At 37.7% G+C, this 19,174-nt stretch overlaps 1 protein-coding gene across 9 annotated transcripts in view; it reads left to right on the top strand.

Moving 5' to 3' along the window:
- SLC7A6 (solute carrier family 7 member 6) overlaps positions 1–19,174 on the top strand; it is a 26,387-nt gene extending 7,213 nt beyond the window's left edge. For 8 of the 9 annotated variants that reach the window (XM_077184839.1, XM_077184842.1, XM_077184836.1 and 5 more), the window contains 8 exons: positions 2,484–2,609; positions 4,360–4,504; positions 6,967–7,090; positions 13,808–13,911; positions 14,966–15,062; positions 15,716–15,865; positions 16,577–16,760; positions 17,915–19,174. In XM_077184839.1, coding sequence (XP_077040954.1) covers positions 2,484–2,609; positions 4,360–4,504; positions 6,967–7,090; positions 13,808–13,911; positions 14,966–15,062; positions 15,716–15,865; positions 16,577–16,760; positions 17,915–18,009 — 1,025 coding nt within the window. In that variant the 3' untranslated portion in view covers positions 18,010–19,174. Of the gene's footprint in view, positions 1–2,483; positions 2,610–4,359; positions 4,505–6,966; positions 7,091–10,961; positions 11,059–13,807; positions 13,912–14,965; positions 15,063–15,715; positions 15,866–16,576; positions 16,761–17,914 lie in introns of all 9 variants that reach the window. The other variant, XM_077184843.1, reaches the window with a different exon arrangement.

Below are 19,174 nucleotides of genomic sequence, written 5' to 3'. Positions count from 1 at the left end.
ATAGACAAACACTTTGATGTCCTCTACATATGCTGCTAATCAAGAGGATTTAACACCTCTTTTTTTAGTGGAGACACATGACAGCAGGATCACTCTCAGGCAGGTGGAACAATTTACTTTAACAGTCTGTTTTATGGTTTAAATGCTTGTTCTGCCTTGCTCTGAGTGTCAGTGCTAAGACTCACCCCTGCTCTACGGCTTCATTTAGCTGTTAAAGCTTAGACTTCTCCCTCTCTTGGCACTGCTGAGGTTGTTTGTCACATCCCTAGCTCTGGATATGATTAATCCCTTTATAATGAAGCTGCTGGGAGTGGAAGTTAGGTTAGGTACAGATTGTATGTGCGACTGGGTGGGTTTGTTGTGGGGTTTACTTTTAGTTTTGTTTGTTGGGTTTTTTAAATTTTAGTAATAGCAATACTGGAGCTAGTGTGAGAACAGTCTTTGTGTTATACAGCTTCACTTTGACAATCATTTTGGCAGTGGGGTGTCATCTGGTGCTACAGAACTAAACTTGACAGTTCTCAGAAACTTTAGGTGGCTAAACAATAATTAAATTGAAGAAAACAGTATTTTTAGCAAAAGAGAGGTGTTGCTTATTCAGAATATTGATAACCTTTCTTTTTTTTCCCTTATAAGGTATCAGAGTATCATTTCAACTGAAGTAGAAACCAAGCCCTAACTCAATAATTAATCCCAATGAAAGTTGCTTTAAAAAATATGGCAGAAATAAATCCAGCAAGCAAATACTCCAGACCCTAATACTGAAGAGCAGAGACTGAGCAGAGTTGGTTTTTTTTTTTCCTGAAGGCTCTTTGGGAGCTGCAGCAGTCCTGACTTTTGAAATTTGATACGACTGGGTTGTTTTTCCCCGTCATCTTGCCACACTCAGTTGAAGCTCATCCAGCTTGTCCAGACTGTGTAACATACTAATGCTGTACTTATCTGATCATTACCTGTCTTTTTGTAGCTTCTAAAAGTTACTGTTTTCAATTTGGTAGCTGTGCTAAGGTCATTTTTATCTCAATGGTATCATGGTATTCTTGGATTATGGGAAAGGAAATAATATATCACATCTTTTTATATAATTTTTATTTACTGCTACCTTACTCCTGAAACAATCAAGTTTAGTTTTTATTTATATGCATATTTAAAATACATGGTACAAGAAGATTCTATGGAGATAAAAAGTACAGTAGTATATAAACATTTTTTCACTAGCTAGAGAGAAAACTGAGATTTGGGAGAAACACAGTTTCCAATACAGAAGTTTCAATTATGTAGTAATCATTTAGCTAAGAAAAATATGTACCAAATTAGGATTTTGTTAAATAAAGAATACTGAAGATACTGAATCCTATTTAGTAGGAGTTCAGGCAAAGGTTGTCTGGCTCTCCACTCCAGAGAAAGGTAATGAATGCATAAGCAAAATGTTGAGAGTCATGAGAACTGTCTTGGGGAAGCTGATCATGTGAGTAAGTTTAGTCAGCAACTACAAAATATTTGTGAGATCTGAAAGTCTCATTTCAAGTTTCATTGCAATCTTGTGAAATAGGTCTGACTAATTTATTTTGGGATAGAGGACTAAAGGCATTCAGAATACTCATTACTTCCTACCAGTTTGTAAAAATGCAGACTAGCTGTAAGGCACACGCCCTTTAGAGCCACAGAATGGTTTAGGTTGGAAAGGACCTTGAAGATCATCTCGTGCCACCTCCCTGCCATGGGCAGGGACACCTCCCACTCCCACAGGTTCCTCCAAGCCCCATCTAATCTGGCCTTGAACACTTGCAGGAATGGGGCACCCCCAGCCTCTCTGGGCAACCTGTGCCAGTGCTTCATGGCCCTCACATGGAACCATTTCCTGATGACACCTAGTCTAATCCAATCCAATCTAATCTAATCTACCTTCTTTCTGGTTAAAGCCATTACCCCTTGTCCTCCCAGTACATGCCCTTGTAAAATCAATATGTTCTCCATAATATAATTCAGTAGAACTGTAAAAGAGTATTGAATCACCTGTAAGCATATTTAGCATTGCAGCTACTCCATGGATGTTGAACTCAACCTAACAATGAAGCATAAAGAAACCTTTTCAAACACTCTTTTAATGTTTGCCCAAAGGAATTTCTAGATAATCTTGCATTTATTACAACAATATTGGTACATTGAAATTAATCATTTCATGTAGCAGTTTCTTTAGTTTCAGGGTAGTTGCAGAGTACAGCTGATGAGGGGTAACATTAGGAAAATGGGCAGAGAACAGGAAGGTACTTCCTTCTGTCTGTTGAAACAGTGTTTAAAACTGTTTCCAACTGTTGGAACCAGTGTGTTTTCAGTACCCAGTGTATTTGGCTTAGTTTAACCTAAATAATAGTATAACAAGTCAGTGCATATTTAGATGACAATTAAAAGCTTTGAAAAGTGAGTTAAACTGAGCATTGCTCAAATAGTCTTCTAATTTTTCCTTTTTCTTCCTTCCCTAGGTCTTTTAACATTTATAAATTGTGCCTATGTTAAGTGGGGCACACGTGTGCAGGATATATTTACTTATGCTAAAGTCGCTGCTCTTATCGCCATCATCATCGCCGGACTTGTTCAAATCTGCCAGGGTAAGCTTGTAGAATTGTAGCAAAGGTTTGTGCTTATCAATTAAGCTGAGTGACTGATCTAAGGACTGTGAACTACCCCTGTATGTTTTATGAAATGCCTCAGTAAAAACAGTGTAATACAGCCACCTTGAAGAGACCCATAATACCAATGTTAGGCATTATCATGATATGGTGTCATGAGATACCCATCTTATCTCAGCTGACTTTGAACTTGGTAAAAGAAGGTAATTGACTGCTCAGCAATGTTGTGTTATTTACAGCCTGCAATACAGAATTAAAAAGGAAGTGAAAACAGCAATACACAGAGACAGCAAAATCCAGTGGGAGTGGTGAAAGTTACAAATTTCTCTAAGGAACATCCCTACTTTATAGTGAGATCAACTGAATATTTTTTTTACAAAATGAATCTGTGGCCTGAAAGTGTCTGAACTTAAGGCACAAATGTGCTAAGAATATGTAGGTAGATTTGTGAAGCTACAGCTCTGTTTTTGTTCAAAGCCTGAGTTCTGTTATAGCTGTTGAGAATTAGAAAGTGTGTGTGTTGGGCATTGTGCCTTAAAGTTAAGAGAAATTCTGAACTTAGTTTTGTTCTTAGCCCTTTCTTTGGGAACAATTTGTTGGTGTGTTAGCTTAAGAAAATTACCATGTGTTCAAAGCTGCCATAAAGGGCTGTCTTTCCCTGGCAATCTAACAATTTATGTCCTTTGCTCTAACTGGTTATTATTGAAAGTTCATGAGCAAGATAATTACTGTGAACCAATCAAGAATATGCATGTGTGAGCACCATAGTCCTTAGCACATCTGCCCATCCCTTGTTTCGTAGATACCAAGCTTGTTCACATCTGATTTCTTTGACATTGTCTCCATTTTCTGTTCCTAACTCAGCAGTTACTCCACCTGTGTCTGTTCAAAGGGAGTAGCAATGTCTGATTGGGATAAAAAGTAGGAAAGAAAAATAAGGTATTTTAGAGGCTTCAAATATTACAGTTTTAATGGAGTCTCAACACTTCAGGATGCATAGTATAGGGCACGTTTTGGAGTTGCACAATAACCTGCCTTTCTGTTTCTGGTGGTTTTGTGTATGTTTATATATCTATATAGAGTCTTAATATTAAACTATGGTTGATGAACTTGTCTTGGCTTGCTTACAGTCAAAAGATGGCACAAGTTTTCACAAATACTGGTCCAAAAACCACACATACACTTTAGCTTAGGAAAATTTTATCTTAACAGGAATACTTTATTCTCTGTTAATTTTTCTTAGTTTTCTATTATTAGTAGCAAAACCTCAAACATCCCTGTAGGTGTTTGTGTGGGGTTCTCTTGCCATAGTTATCTAAGTCACTTGTAATCTTTGTTTTATGCATAGGCTGAATATTTGAAAATTTAAAAGGATATAGAAGAATTGAATGGGTTATTTTCTAAATATATATATGTTATAGACCCCCACACTTAACCTGGGTACTGCCATTGCCAATTGTTTATATTTTAGTCTGAACTTTATGTTCCTGAACTTCTTGCACTACTGTGGACAAACCAGGTGTTTAATTGTAGAACAGTATCATACACAGAGAATAATTCATAGTAGTTTTAAATGCCATGCCATTCTCATGGCTAAAACTTGGAGTAGAATTGGAAAAAAGTTCTTAATAAGCAGATTTGAAGGAATCAGGTGAGGTGGAAACCCTATGGAAAAATATTACTTACTGTATTTTATTATCCTGTTTTTCATTGCATCTTTTCCACACAGGACACACAGGGCACTTTAAGAACTCTTTTGAGGGATCCTCTATTGATATTGGAGAAATCTCCCTTGCATTATATTCTGCCTTGTTTTCTTACTCTGGTTGGGATACGCTCAATTATGTAACAGAAGAAATCAAAAACCCAGAAAGGTAAATGATTTGAGCTTTCTAAATGGGGATAGTCCCAGGTTGGTGGGCTTGTGGCTGTTATTCACTAATAAATTCTGAGCTTATACAGAAATGACTGGAACTGCTCTACTGGTGAGGCTGGGGATGGCCAAGAGCAAATATTTACTAAACTCCATTAAAAGTGAAAAAGAAATTAAAACACAAGAACAATTAAATGTAGATGATTGCAGGATGCTGTATTCAGTGCTAGATAAACTTTCAGTTCAAGATGTTGTTACAATTTATTATAATAGGTGTTATTGTTTCAGTGGTATCTAAATGTTGTCTGTGTTTACCTGTGCAATCATTCTGATTTCATATTAAGGAATATTAATATTTTCCATTAATTTATACTCTAAAAGTATGACTTGCTAATTCTGCCCAGTTGTGAGTCTGTAAGCAGACACTTTTATGTTAGAATAGATTCCCTTTGATAATTTTTGCATCCAGATTGCTATAGCTGAATGATAAAGAAGAATGTGATTTTTTTTTTAGTTCTCCTGACTGATTTTTAGCTTTGCAGTTTATTCCCTTCTATGTTGGATGTTGAGTTTTATGCTGGGCATTTATCTAACCAGGAAAGCTATCTATTAAAATAGTGGATAAGTACTTTAAAGAAAACCTAGCTATTTTTAGTTAGATTGAATTCCAGATTGACAGTTTGTTTCTTTAACCCTCTTGCAAAGATTTGATACACATATTCGGAAGACACACATTGTGTATTTTCATCAGTCATTTGGTCCCTCAAATCATGGCTTTTTCTGCTGGAAAGCTTCTTTTTTGAGTATTGTTGCACTGCCTTTTCTTTTTAAGTTAGATAGTGTTCTCTGTTATCAGTTTGATAGCTCTTCTATTAGATGCATTGTTTTGAAAAACAGTTTTTCTCACAAGATATTTAGCTGATGAAAATTTCTTCATCATCATTTGCTCTAGGCATCAGTGCCTAATACAAGCTTCATTCTTGGTAGAATGGTAGCTGGTAAAGTGAACTTCAAATTTCAGCTTTCTGCATTGACAGTTATTGAGAATAATGAGCTATTTCAGACTTCTACAAAATTACTACAAGAATTACATATTTTTCATGTTCACTTGATTGGTAGTGCCTTCATGCTTGTCCACCCAAAAGTTGCAATGCACAAATTACGTTTGACATCGTCCCTTGGCATTAATCTTGGATGATGCAAAGTCCTTAAAATGCTATTTCAGATTTTTGTTACATTGTGTAATATTTCTGAATTAAATTGACAGTTTTCTGCTTCTTTTTCTTCTCTGTGCTGGGATTCATGGGTCTCTTACTATGAGTGTGCAACCTTATAGAAGAGTCAGAACTCCCAGTTACTAATTTACTGATTTATATGGAGGATTGTGAGCTCTGTTTGTTTTTCTGCTTCCATGGCAGCAGACAGAAACAGCTGGACTTCTGGGCCTCAGGAAGTTTTTGAGGAAACTTGCAAAGTTTCAGTCAGACTGAGAATTTTTATGCTTTGGGGTTTTGTTTTTTGGAGGTTTTCTATTGTTGTTACTGAAAACAATGTTCATGGCAAATGCACATCAATGTCACCCTGCTGTGTTTGATTTCAAACTGGGCAAATGTGAGAGTAACACTCTCAATTCTGCTTCCCTTTTTGAAACATTTGAATATTTCTGTGAGGTTTGAGGGAAGAATAAGACTGAGAAAAGCCAAAGCCACACATTAAAAATGTATTTCCATGGAGCTGCACACTCAGGCCTGTGAGTTTATCTCACAGTTAACTCTAACCTGCTCACATCTAAAGGTTAGCAGTTTCCTGTTACTCTTGACTTGTTTTTGTGTAGCTTTCTAGACCTGTGTTTGCTAGTAGGATACACCATATGCAGGGGCTCATAGCTGTTCAGCAATTTTAGATCTGCACCTCTGCTGTGCAGCCCAGTTAGTTTGTTCTCTGCTGTGATGAGTGCAGATGAGAACAGGGGTTTGGTTTAATAAATCTCCCTGCATCATTTCCAGAAGGAAGTGCTGAAAGGACAACCCCATTCCCCAGGGAGGAGGAGGGCAGAACCTCAGAGTTTGCCTCTTTGGGTTCTAAATGTGGTAAATTAACATGGACATTAGGAAGTCATTTAAAGCATGTAAGTTTGAAGGCTGTTACTACAGATGTGGAAACCTTGAAGCAAGAGTGTTTGAAGAGCAGGTGCAGAGAATCCCTTTTTACACATAATTTAGGTTCTAAGTTACTATAAAAATCTGATTTTTTTTTTCCAGTCTTCTATATTAGAATTTCTAGTTATAAAAGAAACCAAACTCTGATTCCAGAGATACCTTCTTTGAAATCTTTATGCTGGTTTCATTAATTTTCTCTGTATTGTACATGATACAAATAAATAACTTTAATCTGTTACTAATGTAAGTTTTCTTTTTCTGCAGTTGTGGGTTTTGGAGTTTTGGCATTTTTTTTGTCTTACAGGAACTTGCCCCTGGCTATTGCAGTGTCTATGCCAATTGTGACTATTATCTATATTATGACCAATATAGCTTACTATACAGTGCTGGATTCTCATGCTGTTCTCTCTAGTGATGCTGTGGCAGTGGTAAGTTGACCAAGTGTTACAAGTGAGTGTTTGAGATGCTTAAAAAATCATTGTAAGGGTATGAGCAAAAACCAGATTGTCTGGGTGGTGGAAGAGAGTTCTATCCTCAGTGGAATCTTTAGGAAGGCTTAGAGCATTGTATTCAGTGGATGAATGAAGAAAGGAGGTGAGAATTAAGCTATTCAAAGAAATCTGATGAAATTGAGGCCCTTTGATCTGCTCAGATATTCTACATGTGACACAAGCTACAGATTGCTAGTTGCCCTTCATGTAGTTGGTGCAAGTTGGCGTAGGTTAATTACATTGATGAATTTTTAAAGAAACATGGTAATAATATTGCTTCAGTTTCAAGTCTCTGGTGCAATCAAGCAGCAGTTACATTTCAGCCTCCTTGTTGCTATTTTGGGAAGAAGTGAAGTGGCTTTCTCCTTTTCAGTGAAGAGGCTTTGAGCTGGAAAGGATGGAGTGAAGCTATTTCCAGTTCCTGAATGGACTGAAAGTTCTGAGTAAAAGAAGTATGAAAGGATCTTTCCAGATCACATTCTGTGCTGTTTTTCTTGGTGATGGGGCAAAAAAAATCCTACCAAGGGGTTATATGGGAAAAGAAGTTATAAAATGGCCTCCTTTTACAACACAATTGGCTTCATGTGATATAGCCCCAGTGTTGGGGCTAAGAAATGGATTTTTTGAAGCATTTTTGTTGAAGAAATTTAAGTGATACAGCAACAGCCAGCTTAAAAGTTCTGCAAATGCTCTTCAGATGGTTGCTGATAGTGTCAAATCACTCACTTTTTCAGTGATTCCTGTCAGAGTCTCACAGTTGACTTCTGTTTTACCTCCTTATGGAAACCATTACAACCTTTGCTATTAACTTTTATGGAGATGAAAATTACTCTGTAGCACAAACACAAATAAAAAAGAGCAGACATTTTACCTCATCTTTCACTATTACTGAACAACCTTTTTTACGTTTTTTGAGACTACTATTGTGCTTTTGTCTGTGAAAGAGGCAGCTGGCTCCACAAGCACTTTCTGGGCTGTTTTGTCTCCTGACTGGAAGCATACTGGCTGCCAATGCACAGTTTGACACCTGCTTCCCGTGTTTGGTCATGTCTGTGGGCCTTGATTGAGTTCCTATAGTAGGTGGTGTTTGGCAACTTACTTCTTTTAGCTCTTCCTTTGGAAGAGCTAAAACTGGTTGAAGCAAACAGTTGTCCTGCATAGCCAGCTGTCTCTTTCTTGGAGCTGTACAGCTTTGTCAGCAAACTGGAGATAAAGAGGATGACTTCAGTTGCATCTTTGAATATCATCCTGTGAGTGCAGTGTAAATCCATCAGTTCACCCTGGTGCTCTCATATGCTAGAGCAGGCTTGCTTTGCTTTGCCATGCTCCCTCAATAAACTGAAACGTGGGAGGCTGTGAGTTTTAGCTGTTTTATTCTTCTTTGGTGTATTTAATAAATATTGACTATTCTCAACTAACCACAAAGATATCAGGACCCTATACCTCATTTTCTGTGCATGAGCCGAAAGAGTGGGTACCGCCCTAAGCCTCCTCATCCCAGCAGAACTAGGCCAACCTGGAGCTCTTCTTTTTTCTAACTGAATTCAGACAGAATTTTGAAGTTCTTCTTAGACCTTTTGGGTATTACTTCTCTTCCTTCATTGGCTTCACTGGCTTCTTTTCTGAAAAGGAGAATCCTCTTCTCCTTAGCCATCAGTGTCATGTTCCTCTTCTTTGCTTGCACAGGCACTTCCCAGTAAGGTTTCTTTGGATGAAGAGCACATTCCATACCTTCAAACTGAGGGTAGGCAGTTGCTTTTAGAGGGGGAGTTGTTCAGTAAGTTATTTGCCTTCTTTCTTGGAGCCTGCTGTAATTCACTGCCAATGCAACACTCCTGAGGGCAGCTGCATGGAAGTTCTCTGGCTTTGAAGTCCAAGCTGAAAAGCTGAGCTGAACTTGGGAATGATATATTATATTTTCAGTATGAGATAGGTAAGAGACTTGGGAAACATTGAACCCTTGTTCTACAGCTAGCTATGAGAGATGATTTAAGATCCTTAGATCCTCTAAGAAGAGGATAAACACCTGAGAAGATTTAGATCAAATATCTTCAGCACCTCCATGAAAATATAAATGGAACTGTTTTACTGTTGGAGCTGATATTGGAAATTTTAATGTGGGCTGTACAGAAGAGATAACTTACAGGCAAGTAGGAATGCAGTGTATTAATGCAGCAGAGTAGTGCTGGTTCTCTTGCCATAAGATTGTATTCAGTGACCTAAAAATGAAGTGGGAATTTTATGCTGGACTTCTTACTGCACTGGTACCTTTTTCTCCCAGTAAAGGTATTGCCAATTATTTGAGAGAATTATGTCTGTTTGAGTAGAATTGATCAACAGCATGGTAATTGAAATGAGAATTACAAGAGACACATTTAAATTGTTTTCTTTTGCACCTTTACAATTTTCTGGGTTTGGTTGATGGGCACTCTTCCTTTTAATATATGTGACAATAAATCTAATTTGGTCAGTGGGGAGACATGTCATACAGTATCCTGACAATGTAATCTATGGCAGTGGGAGAAAACTTCTGCTGAGGTGCTTTTTTTTTTTGCATGTTCAGCTTCCTAATTGCCATTAATTAAGAGTTTGTTTTTGTTAAGCAGTAGCACCTTAGAATCCTCAGAAGCTCAAAATTAAGAAAACATACTGTAGTTCTGACTGCCAGATCTTCCTGTAATGTGGGAATGTATTTATACTTCACCTCAAGAGAAATTTCAAAGCAGAATTAATTGTGTTTCCAAAATACCAGTCAGATTGCTCATATATATATATACACACATATATATCCCCTTACTGCTCTGAATGTTAATAGAACTTGGTCTGGAAAAGCTCCTGGGCAATAGGATCTTGAAATAAGTTAACATGAAGAGGCTCTGTAGATGCCTTTTAAACTTTCCTAACAGAAACATCTGATAATCCTTGGGTATTTTTTTGGTATAAGTTTCTTATTCCTGTTAGGCTACATTCTCGTTGCATTTCTCCATTTGTCCCTCCAATCAATACTGTGTGCTGCTTTGCCAGCCTCACATGTGCTTGTGCCTCCATATGCTCTCAGTGTAGTCTGACATTTCTTGTGTGCCTCTAAGTACTCTTCTAATGTGCAGCTAAGTGTGATGAAACAGTTCTCATCTTGTGATTTGTAATATGTATGTGGGTCTTGCTACTCATCTGTGTGCCTGAATTACTGAGTGTGAGGCAATATCCTGTGTATTTTGCTGTGGCAGCTCTTGATGCTGGAATTTCTGCTGCTTTTAGTTCAACCTGTTTGTACAGAACTGTTGTTTGGACCTTTAAAAGGACAAAAAAGTGTTCTTGCAAACCATTCACAACTTACCAGCTGATGATCATGAGATCAAGCTAACCCAGGACAAAAATAAAATGTAGTTTATTCAGTCATTCATGCCTTGAAACAAAGCTGTAATTCAGTTTTTGTCCATTCTTCTGGGAGTAATGTAACATTTTAGTTATGATTAAACAAGGGCAGTTCAGCTGAGAAGTGCATGGCTGGAAAGCCTCTTCCCTCATTATTATTTCCTGATATTTGAAAAAAAAAAAATCAAAACTAAAGGGGACACTTCCAGCTGCACGTCCTACAGTGTGCATGTATCCATGTATACCTTACATATTCAATGGATGGGAGGGCATAAAAGAACTGTATCTGTAATTGCAAGGGTTACATCAGCACTTCTCTGAATTCTCTGTTTCCAAGCTGTTAGAAGCAGTTATAATTCAAGTCTGGACTACAGGATTTGTCAGACTATAGCAGAGATGACAATTTAATCTCTTAATCCTTCTTGCTCTTTAGACTTTCTCAGAAGAATCCTGAGATGATATCCTTCCTCATAGTGGTGGTTTTCTCCTGTTATGGTGGACTAAATGTTTCTGCTTATAGCTACCTCCAGGTAGGCTCCCCTGTCATCCTCCACATGCCTTTGTGAATGCTCTATTCTTTCCTCCATTGCCAGCTCATTTGTTTTTATACATGCACTTTACAACTCCCAGAAGCAGTGGTAGTTAAAGTAGAATTGGTGAGAAGCTCTGCTCAAAGCCCAGGTCTGGCTTATTTCTGGAGGATCCATGATTGTACAGTTGTGGTTTTAGCAGAAAGCAACCACTAACTCTTCTACTTTTCCCTCCCCCTTTCCCTTCTTGGTGCAGTGCACTCAGTGTGCATGCTTGATAATTTGATTTTGTGTTGTACTTTCCTCTACCCTGCCTTCTTATGCAGAATAATCCTCTGATATGCATGCAGTGAATATTTCTCGTGGCTGCTTTTACTTAGACTTCAGTAACTCTTTTAGCAAGAAATGCTGTGGAGATCTTTGGGTTTATCTTTGCTCACAAGAGACTATAGCTGAGCTTGGAAGAAGACATTTCTTGGCATCTGTTAGAAGGAGGGTATTGAAGGATTTATAAATTTGTACTCAAGTGTCTGAGTAGTAGTAATGAACTTGGCTGATTTTTGTTATAAATAAAGGTGAAACCCTGTCAGAAAACACTTGCCTACAGGCAGGTGGGTCTTTATGTTCATGTAAAGCTGGTTAATATCAATAGATAGATTAGGCAAACTTCAGGTACCTTTCAACTTTGTTTTGCTGAAAGATCATTTTGTGGGCAGAGAGATCTACTTGGCAAACCAAGCTGAACTTTTTTTAGATGATTCTCAATTGAAATAGTCTTTTGTATTGCCTCACTTAAAGTTTAGCTCTTGAAGTTTCTCTACCCTTTGCTCTGTGATGAATCCTAACTACAGCATTAGAAAGTAGATTGGAAATGACAGTGTTTGGTAGAGGTTGTCACTACATTACTCTTTTTTTTGAAGAGTCTGACTTGTACAGCTCTCGGCAAATCACTTATTTAGGCTTTGAGCTGGATCAACAGCTGATGTAGAACATAGCCTGCATCCAGAATACATTGAATCTGTAGCATTTTGGTCTGTATATAGTTTGTGGGTTTTACTGTTTATATGAATTAATGTTGTTTTCCAAGATGTGTGGAACAGTATTAGCATCTCCTAGAACAATGGGATACACATTACAGGATGGAAATAGCCTTTGAGTTAGTCCTGCACCCATCATTCACACTGGCTCATTTCCAGATGTTTCAAAAGGAAATAGAAAACAACATCATTGCAAAGAAAATCTTTGGAGGGAAAAAATTTCTCCAAATGTTATATTAGCTAATTTGCATCCTTCAGCATAAGATTGCATTAATAGATTTTTTTTTCTCTCTTCTTTAGCTTTAGCTGTTAATATTACTTATCTAAATGCTTATCCTTTAGGCAGTTTTACTAAACATCTTAATTCTCTAACATCTTGTTCTGTAGCTTAACTTAATATAGTAAAACAAAAAATCCTCCAGGAGTTTTGTGTCTGGTAATTTCACTTATTGTTTGGGTTCAGAAATCAGCAGTTCAGGTTTAAATATTCCTTTAAAATATTACAACATTTGCTTACTAGAGTTTTCTTCTTGTTCTCATTCTTGTTCCGGAGGAGTTGTCTTAATTCATTGACTGGATCATAACAAATTACATTCTGCTTCAGGGGACTGCTGCTTGCTAAGATGTAAAATGTTCAAATCTTTGTTTGAATACTTATACATGAATACTGTTTCCTTAAAAAGTGACTTCATGCTGTCTAATGTAGACATGATTCTTTTGCTGTTAGTTTGCTTTTGTAAAAGAAATGATGGAAGTGATTTAGTTATGTGTAGGTAGGCTTGGGATGGATAGGAAGGCTTCCAGCCATGTCCTCTGAACACAGCCTGAGGGCATTTCTGCCTCACTTCATGCTACTGTCCAGATATGTACAATGCTCACACCAGGATGGGAGGTGGAATACCTGTCAGTCTGCATTAATTAAATTTCTTCATGTTTCAAATGTGTTGTCTGATACTTTAAGTCTCTCTGACTTTTTTCTCCATCCAGGAAGTTGAACAGAATAGACCAGGACAGTATATTGCAAATTATTACCCATTTTTTGTTTTAGTTCCAAGATTGCTGGCAATCAGTGGCTTTGATGCTCCTGACTTCTTGGTTTCAGAGCTCTACCATGGACAGTCACCACAGTTTCTTGCAGTATTATCTAGCAACATCAAGTATTGAGCAATTGATGAGATCACTTGCTCTGTTATTTGCCAAGTTGTGAGAGTAGAGTCCAGAGGCCCTGCCAGTGGAGCTAAAGAAAAAGGTGCTACTTAGGAAACTAAAAAAAAAAAGGAAATTAGAGTAGATTCCTACAATAGAATCTATCAACAGTAGCTGTGATGTTGGCAGTGGTTATTCACTGCAATATGGCATTTCCCTGTTTGGTTAGGTAATATTTTTAGTAATCCAAAGAATGCTCACTTGTGTTCTGTAGGTCAGTTAGATAATGAAATATATTAGGATTGGGAAGAAAATGCTCAAAACATTTTCTTTTCCCTTGTGAGCAGAAAATATGACTTCAGATGCTTGGCTAAAGAAGTTTGTGTTTATTTAGAATCCATAAATAAATAAGAGAGCTGTGTGATTCCTTGTGCTGCATTATGAACTGTCCTTACTGTGTTACTATTTTTTCCATACAAGTGTATTACAAAAGCTCTGATATCATATTTTTACATATTCTTTTTTGCAGATATTTTCATGTTTCCTTTTCTTTTCCCTTTCATCAGACATTTGCTGACAGGATATTTGGTATATTCAGCTGGACCATTCCCATTGCTGTAGCCTTTTCTTGCTTTGGAGGACTTAATGCTTCAATTCTAGCATCATCAAGGTAGTGCATACCTCTTTCAGTTTGACAAATGTTCATAAATCTTTTTACATGTGACTGTTATGCTGATCTATTATGAGAGAGGCAAAAATACTTTTAAAACTCAACCTATAATGAATAGCCCCAATGAAACCACGGATCTAAATAAACCTCTGTGTGTGTGTGTACATACACCCTTAACACTGCCTTGTTTCCCCAAAGCATTCCTGAGTGTATGCAGAGCATAATTATAAGATCAAATGAATTTTGTCTGGTGAAAATGAATCAAATGAATTTTGTGTGATGAGTCCTCAGGCCTTCTGATTGTTTGCATTACCTTCCATTTTAATTGATAGAGTAATTCTAGCAAGTTTTTGTTTTCAAATGTATTTATCTAAAACTTACTGACCTTTTAATATCAGTATTTTAAAACTTTGTACTTGGAAAAACCCTAAAAACCTTGCTCCTGCTATGAAGCTGCAATCAGAAAGCTTAGGATACTGTGTTGAACCTTTTCTTTGAGCACTGATTGTGGATGTAACTAGCAAAAGTTTTAGATAGATTTATTCAGACATTTTAATATTCTTCCTATCCATTGAATGAATTTGCAATGTCTCTACTGAGAAGAAATATGATCATTTGATGAAGCAGTCAATATAGAACAGTTGGTAATAAAATTGTGTGTTTGTTTTTTGAGAATGTGGTTGAGTGACATCATTTTAGGGACCTGGCAATCTCTTCTGGTTGGCATTGAAAACTATTCTTCCCTAAGCTGGAATGATTTCAGTGCTAGCTTTTAGAATTTTGTGAAACAATAGAAATTTGTTTCAGTTACTGTAGATATTGCCTATTTTACCTGTAGGATGATTTTTAAAAATGGTTGTTAACAGCTTGTTTCTAAAAGCTTACCTACCTTTCAGTGGTTATTGTACAGTACATCTTTATAAGAAGGTTCCAGTTTAAAGGACAGAAATTCAGTGTTGTAAACATTTATTTTCACTGGTGTTGTTCTTTGATTTTCTGTAATATATTCTGTCTTGTCTGTGGTCTCAACATGTGTTTTACTGCTTTTTTTCAGGCTATTTTTTGTAGGATCTCGGGAAGGTCACCTTCCTGATCTGTTGTCTATGATCCACATAAAGAGGTTCACACCTGTGCCAGCTCTGCTCTTCAATGCAAGTTATTGCTTTTCTTTTCAACTAATTAGATGGGACACACAGCACAGCTTCCCTCAAAATGGAGCTTCAACACAGGGCTAGAAAAATGTACAAAAATATATATGTATAAAAAATAACATGAGAAAAATATAAAAGAACTAGTCCATGTATGTGTTGTATTTCATGCTGAAATCAGAACATCAGTTTAGCAGAAGCCATGCCATAAGAAATGTATTCTGTTTACAATGGATTGCATTTTCAGCCACTTGAAACTGCAACTAATAATTGACATATTGTATATAAAAGATTTCTGCTGCTCAAGACTGAATAATTCCTAGAGCCCAAAGTGCTTCTCTCAGATCCTTACTGCATCTAAACACAGCTGAGAAACCCAGTCCCCTGAATAAGAATGTAATTTATTGTGATACAGTCAATGAATTAAGACAACTTTTTCAGAACAAGAATATGAATTATTGAAAGGAAAACTTAAAAAATTCACAAGAGATAAAATATACTGTCATCAAGGTGATTGCTGAGAGAGTAATTTTTTGAGGCACAAAATTATGCCAGACACTAAGGAGTATAAGGTGTTACTTAAAGGCAAAAACCAAGATAAACAGTAAGTTTCAAACCTTTGGGTTTAGATTCTAACTCTTGTTCTTTTCTGACAGTGTTTTATGACCCTTATTTACCTGGCTGTGGAAGATGTCTTCAAGCTGATTAATTACTTCAGCTTCAGTTACTGGTTTTTTGTTGGTCTGTCTATTGCTGGGCAGTTATATCTACGTTGGAAAGAACCAGATCGGCCAAGACCTCTTAAGGTAATACTGATTACACAATTGTTAAAAATCCCTGACTTCCATATAATATAAAAGTACTGGATTTTAGACATACTGTCTAAAATCATCTTAAGTATGACCTAAAGGTTACAGATTGGTCAGGACATAAAGTGTGGTTTCCCTTTGATGTTGTACCATGAAAGTTAGCTTGTCTGCTAGGTAAGAAGAAGAGATTGTTGTGTCAGTATACTCTAGTATTATATGCTAGTTCAATAAGTACCCCTTCTGTCTGCCCTCTGGAGAATGTCTCAAGAGCCTAACACAGTAGTTAGCCTTTTATCTAGCAGCAGAAATCTCTGGTTGGAATTGCTCAAGTTAAATAACTCTGTGGATCACCTTTAGCTCCGATGGTATCTGATCCTCTAACCTCATACTTTGATACTCTACTCAAAAAAAGTCAGTAATTCTTGTTTCCCAAGTTTTACTGGTTTTGTCTAAAAACACTTCATGCCACTATGCACTTTCTTTCAGCACAGCAGAGTTACCATACTTGATTACTTTTGTAATATTTAGCAACAGTTCTGTTAAGAATAATTCTGCAATTTGCTTGTGGTCCTAAATAGCCAGATATATGAGAGGAAGAGCAGAGAATTCTACAGAGGGGGTTTCAGAGAGAAAAGTCTGTATCATAATGTTTGTAACTATAGATAGTAAATATTTCATTAACATTGTGTTCTCTTTTTCTGTCTACAGCTGAGTCTGGCTTTTCCAATAATATTCTGTATATGCACAATATTTCTGGTGGTAGTGCCACTCTATAGTGACTTTATAAATTCAGTGATTGGAATTGGCATTGCTTTATCTGGAATTCCATTCTTTTTCTTGGGAGTCTATTTACCTGCCTCAAGGAGACCTCAATTTATTAACAAGATTGTGGGTAAGTTTCTTTGTTTGCTGGAGATGTTGCTAGGAAAGAGGAAAAGACTCTTGATCTGTTCATGGAAAGGGTTGTGGTGGGCGGACCCAGCTGAGTACCAGGGCTGGCTCATCAGCACCCCCAGCAGCACGAGGGACAGAACAGGAAGAAAGAACAAAGGTGGGAAGACCTGCTGGTCAAGTCAAAGAAAGTTTAGTGAGTGAAGAGGGGAAAAAGCTCTGCTGCTGCAAGAGCAATCAGTCACACATCTCACAGGCAGCCCAGTGTGCAGCCAGTCTCCAAGCAACAGCTGTATGGGGAAACACTTCTTGCTCAGCCCTTTTCTATTGCTGGACATGACACCAGAGAGCACGAAATAACCCTTGGCATAGTTTGGGTGAGCTGTTCTGGACATCTTCCTGCCAGACTTCTTGCCCTCTCCCATCCTGCCAGCTGCAGGAAGAGCTGAGTAAGAGGAAAGAAAGGAAGCCTTGGTTACTGTGCAAACACTGTTCAGCATTAGCCAAAACATCAGGAAAAAGTCTTTAATTTGAACCAAGATTGATGATTGTAAAAAGTGTGAACAATCTTGGTAGCACAAACCGTCCAGCTTCACTGAATCAGTTATTTGAAAATGGATAGACTTTATGTCAGTAAAGAATGGAATTTTGCCTTCTGTTGAATTACAGCAGTTAAATTACATAAATTTCAATTTTTCTCCATCGGTGCTCTTTTGTTATTTCACAATGTGAGACATCCATGATGAGGGATGTGGTAAGGAAGGCTTATAGCATAACCTGACCCTGAAAGCAGGATGTGGTGCTGCAGTAATAGAATGTATGTAAATACTCAGTAATCTTGTAGCTTTCCCTGTATGCTATTAGTTTTATTTTCTTTATTCCACCAATTTTACACTCCTAATTATAGAGAAAAAAGATTTTACTTCAGTTATTTGCCAGGATGCCTAAGAAGGAGAACACCCTAGGATATCAACAAAACAGTTTAAGATTCTGTAAAAAATGAGTGGGACAAAGTTATTGTACTAGCTTTTATTGTTTGTTTCCCTAAAGAGAGGTGAGACAGCATTCCTGACAGATTTCATGAGTCAGATGTGTTTTGTAATTAGAATTGAGATAGGTGGCTGTTGTTCTAATCTGTCTCCAATTTCTCTGCAGGTGCAGTCACACGAAACATGCAGCTGCTCTGTTACTGTGTTTTAACAGAGATGGACCCAAATGAAGAAAAGAAACCAGAAATCAAATCCAAGTAAAGTTTAAAGCCATTACAAGAAGCAGGAGGGAGGATAAAGCAATTACACAAACGAAAGGGAAGAGCTGGAACTGGAAGACACAGAAAAACTGTTTTTGGTGGTCTTTCAGAAATGCTGAAAATATTCTTACTTGCAGATGGATTCCAACGTGGGTCATGCCCTTGTGTCATCCTCCTAAACTGTGGCATGTTTTCAGGGCAGGTTTTCATTGGATAATGATTACCTACTCATTACCTACTCACACAAGCTGTGTGTCAATACTGTTTCTTCTTCAGAATTGGTATGAAAATGGTAAGAGCTAATGGATCAAATTAGATTTCAGCAGAAACAGGTGGTGAAGTAATGCATTATTACATCAGACTAAAACCCACTTTGACTCCAAAGACTAAGTAATTTCCAGCTTAATTCTGATGGATGCTTGCATGAAATGATTTGTTGTACTGTCTCAGTTATTTTCTCAGAAGAAAACTGGTGACAACAAACTACTTCATTTGTTTTTCTGCCCCTAATGATAAATTAAGTTCTGCTCCATTATTTATAGACTGAACCATGCTACATGGAAATGTATCTGAGTGTGGCAAGGATTTAATCAACTAAGCACCTTGCCACTGAAGATTTGATTAATGGTTGATTTTTTTTCTTCTTAACTCGTTGGTACTTTGTGTTGTACTGTGTTCTCCTATGTTTTAGTTCCGTAAAGTTGTGCTTTGGTTTATACCAGTTTCCCCCTGTTATAATGGTTCTGCCCCTGCTGCCTCCTCCCTCCTTTTTAATGTCAATCTCCCTACCTCCTCCCCGTGTTCCCCAAAAGTGGCTGAATCCTTCCCTTAACCCCTCCCTGGTGTCCTGTCCATCACTCGACGGCCCATTCCCTCCCTCTAGAAACTTCTACCAAGGGTGTCGAGTGATAGGTTCAGGCACCGGGCCCCCTCCCTGCCTGTTTAGGTGGCCCTTATTGGTCCCCCTACCTGCCTGTTTCCCTGGTCCCCACGCTCTCCTGTATCCCCATTGACAGGCAGGCAAATCCCCCCGGTTTACTCCCTCCTTTTATAACACCCTGCACACTCCAAGTCGCCATTTTCAGTTGGCTGCAGCTGCTGGGTTTGGGGTCAGCTTTGAGCTCTACAATAAACCTGGGCTTTGACCCCGATTGGGGTCCAGTCTC

This window comes from Agelaius phoeniceus, chromosome 12 (assembly GCF_051311805.1).
Source record: "Agelaius phoeniceus isolate bAgePho1 chromosome 12, bAgePho1.hap1, whole genome shotgun sequence".
NCBI classification, from domain to species: domain Eukaryota; kingdom Metazoa; phylum Chordata; class Aves; order Passeriformes; family Icteridae; genus Agelaius; species Agelaius phoeniceus.
The sequence above is the reverse complement of the archived record's forward strand: the minus strand, read 5'-3'. Positions and strand labels throughout refer to the sequence as shown.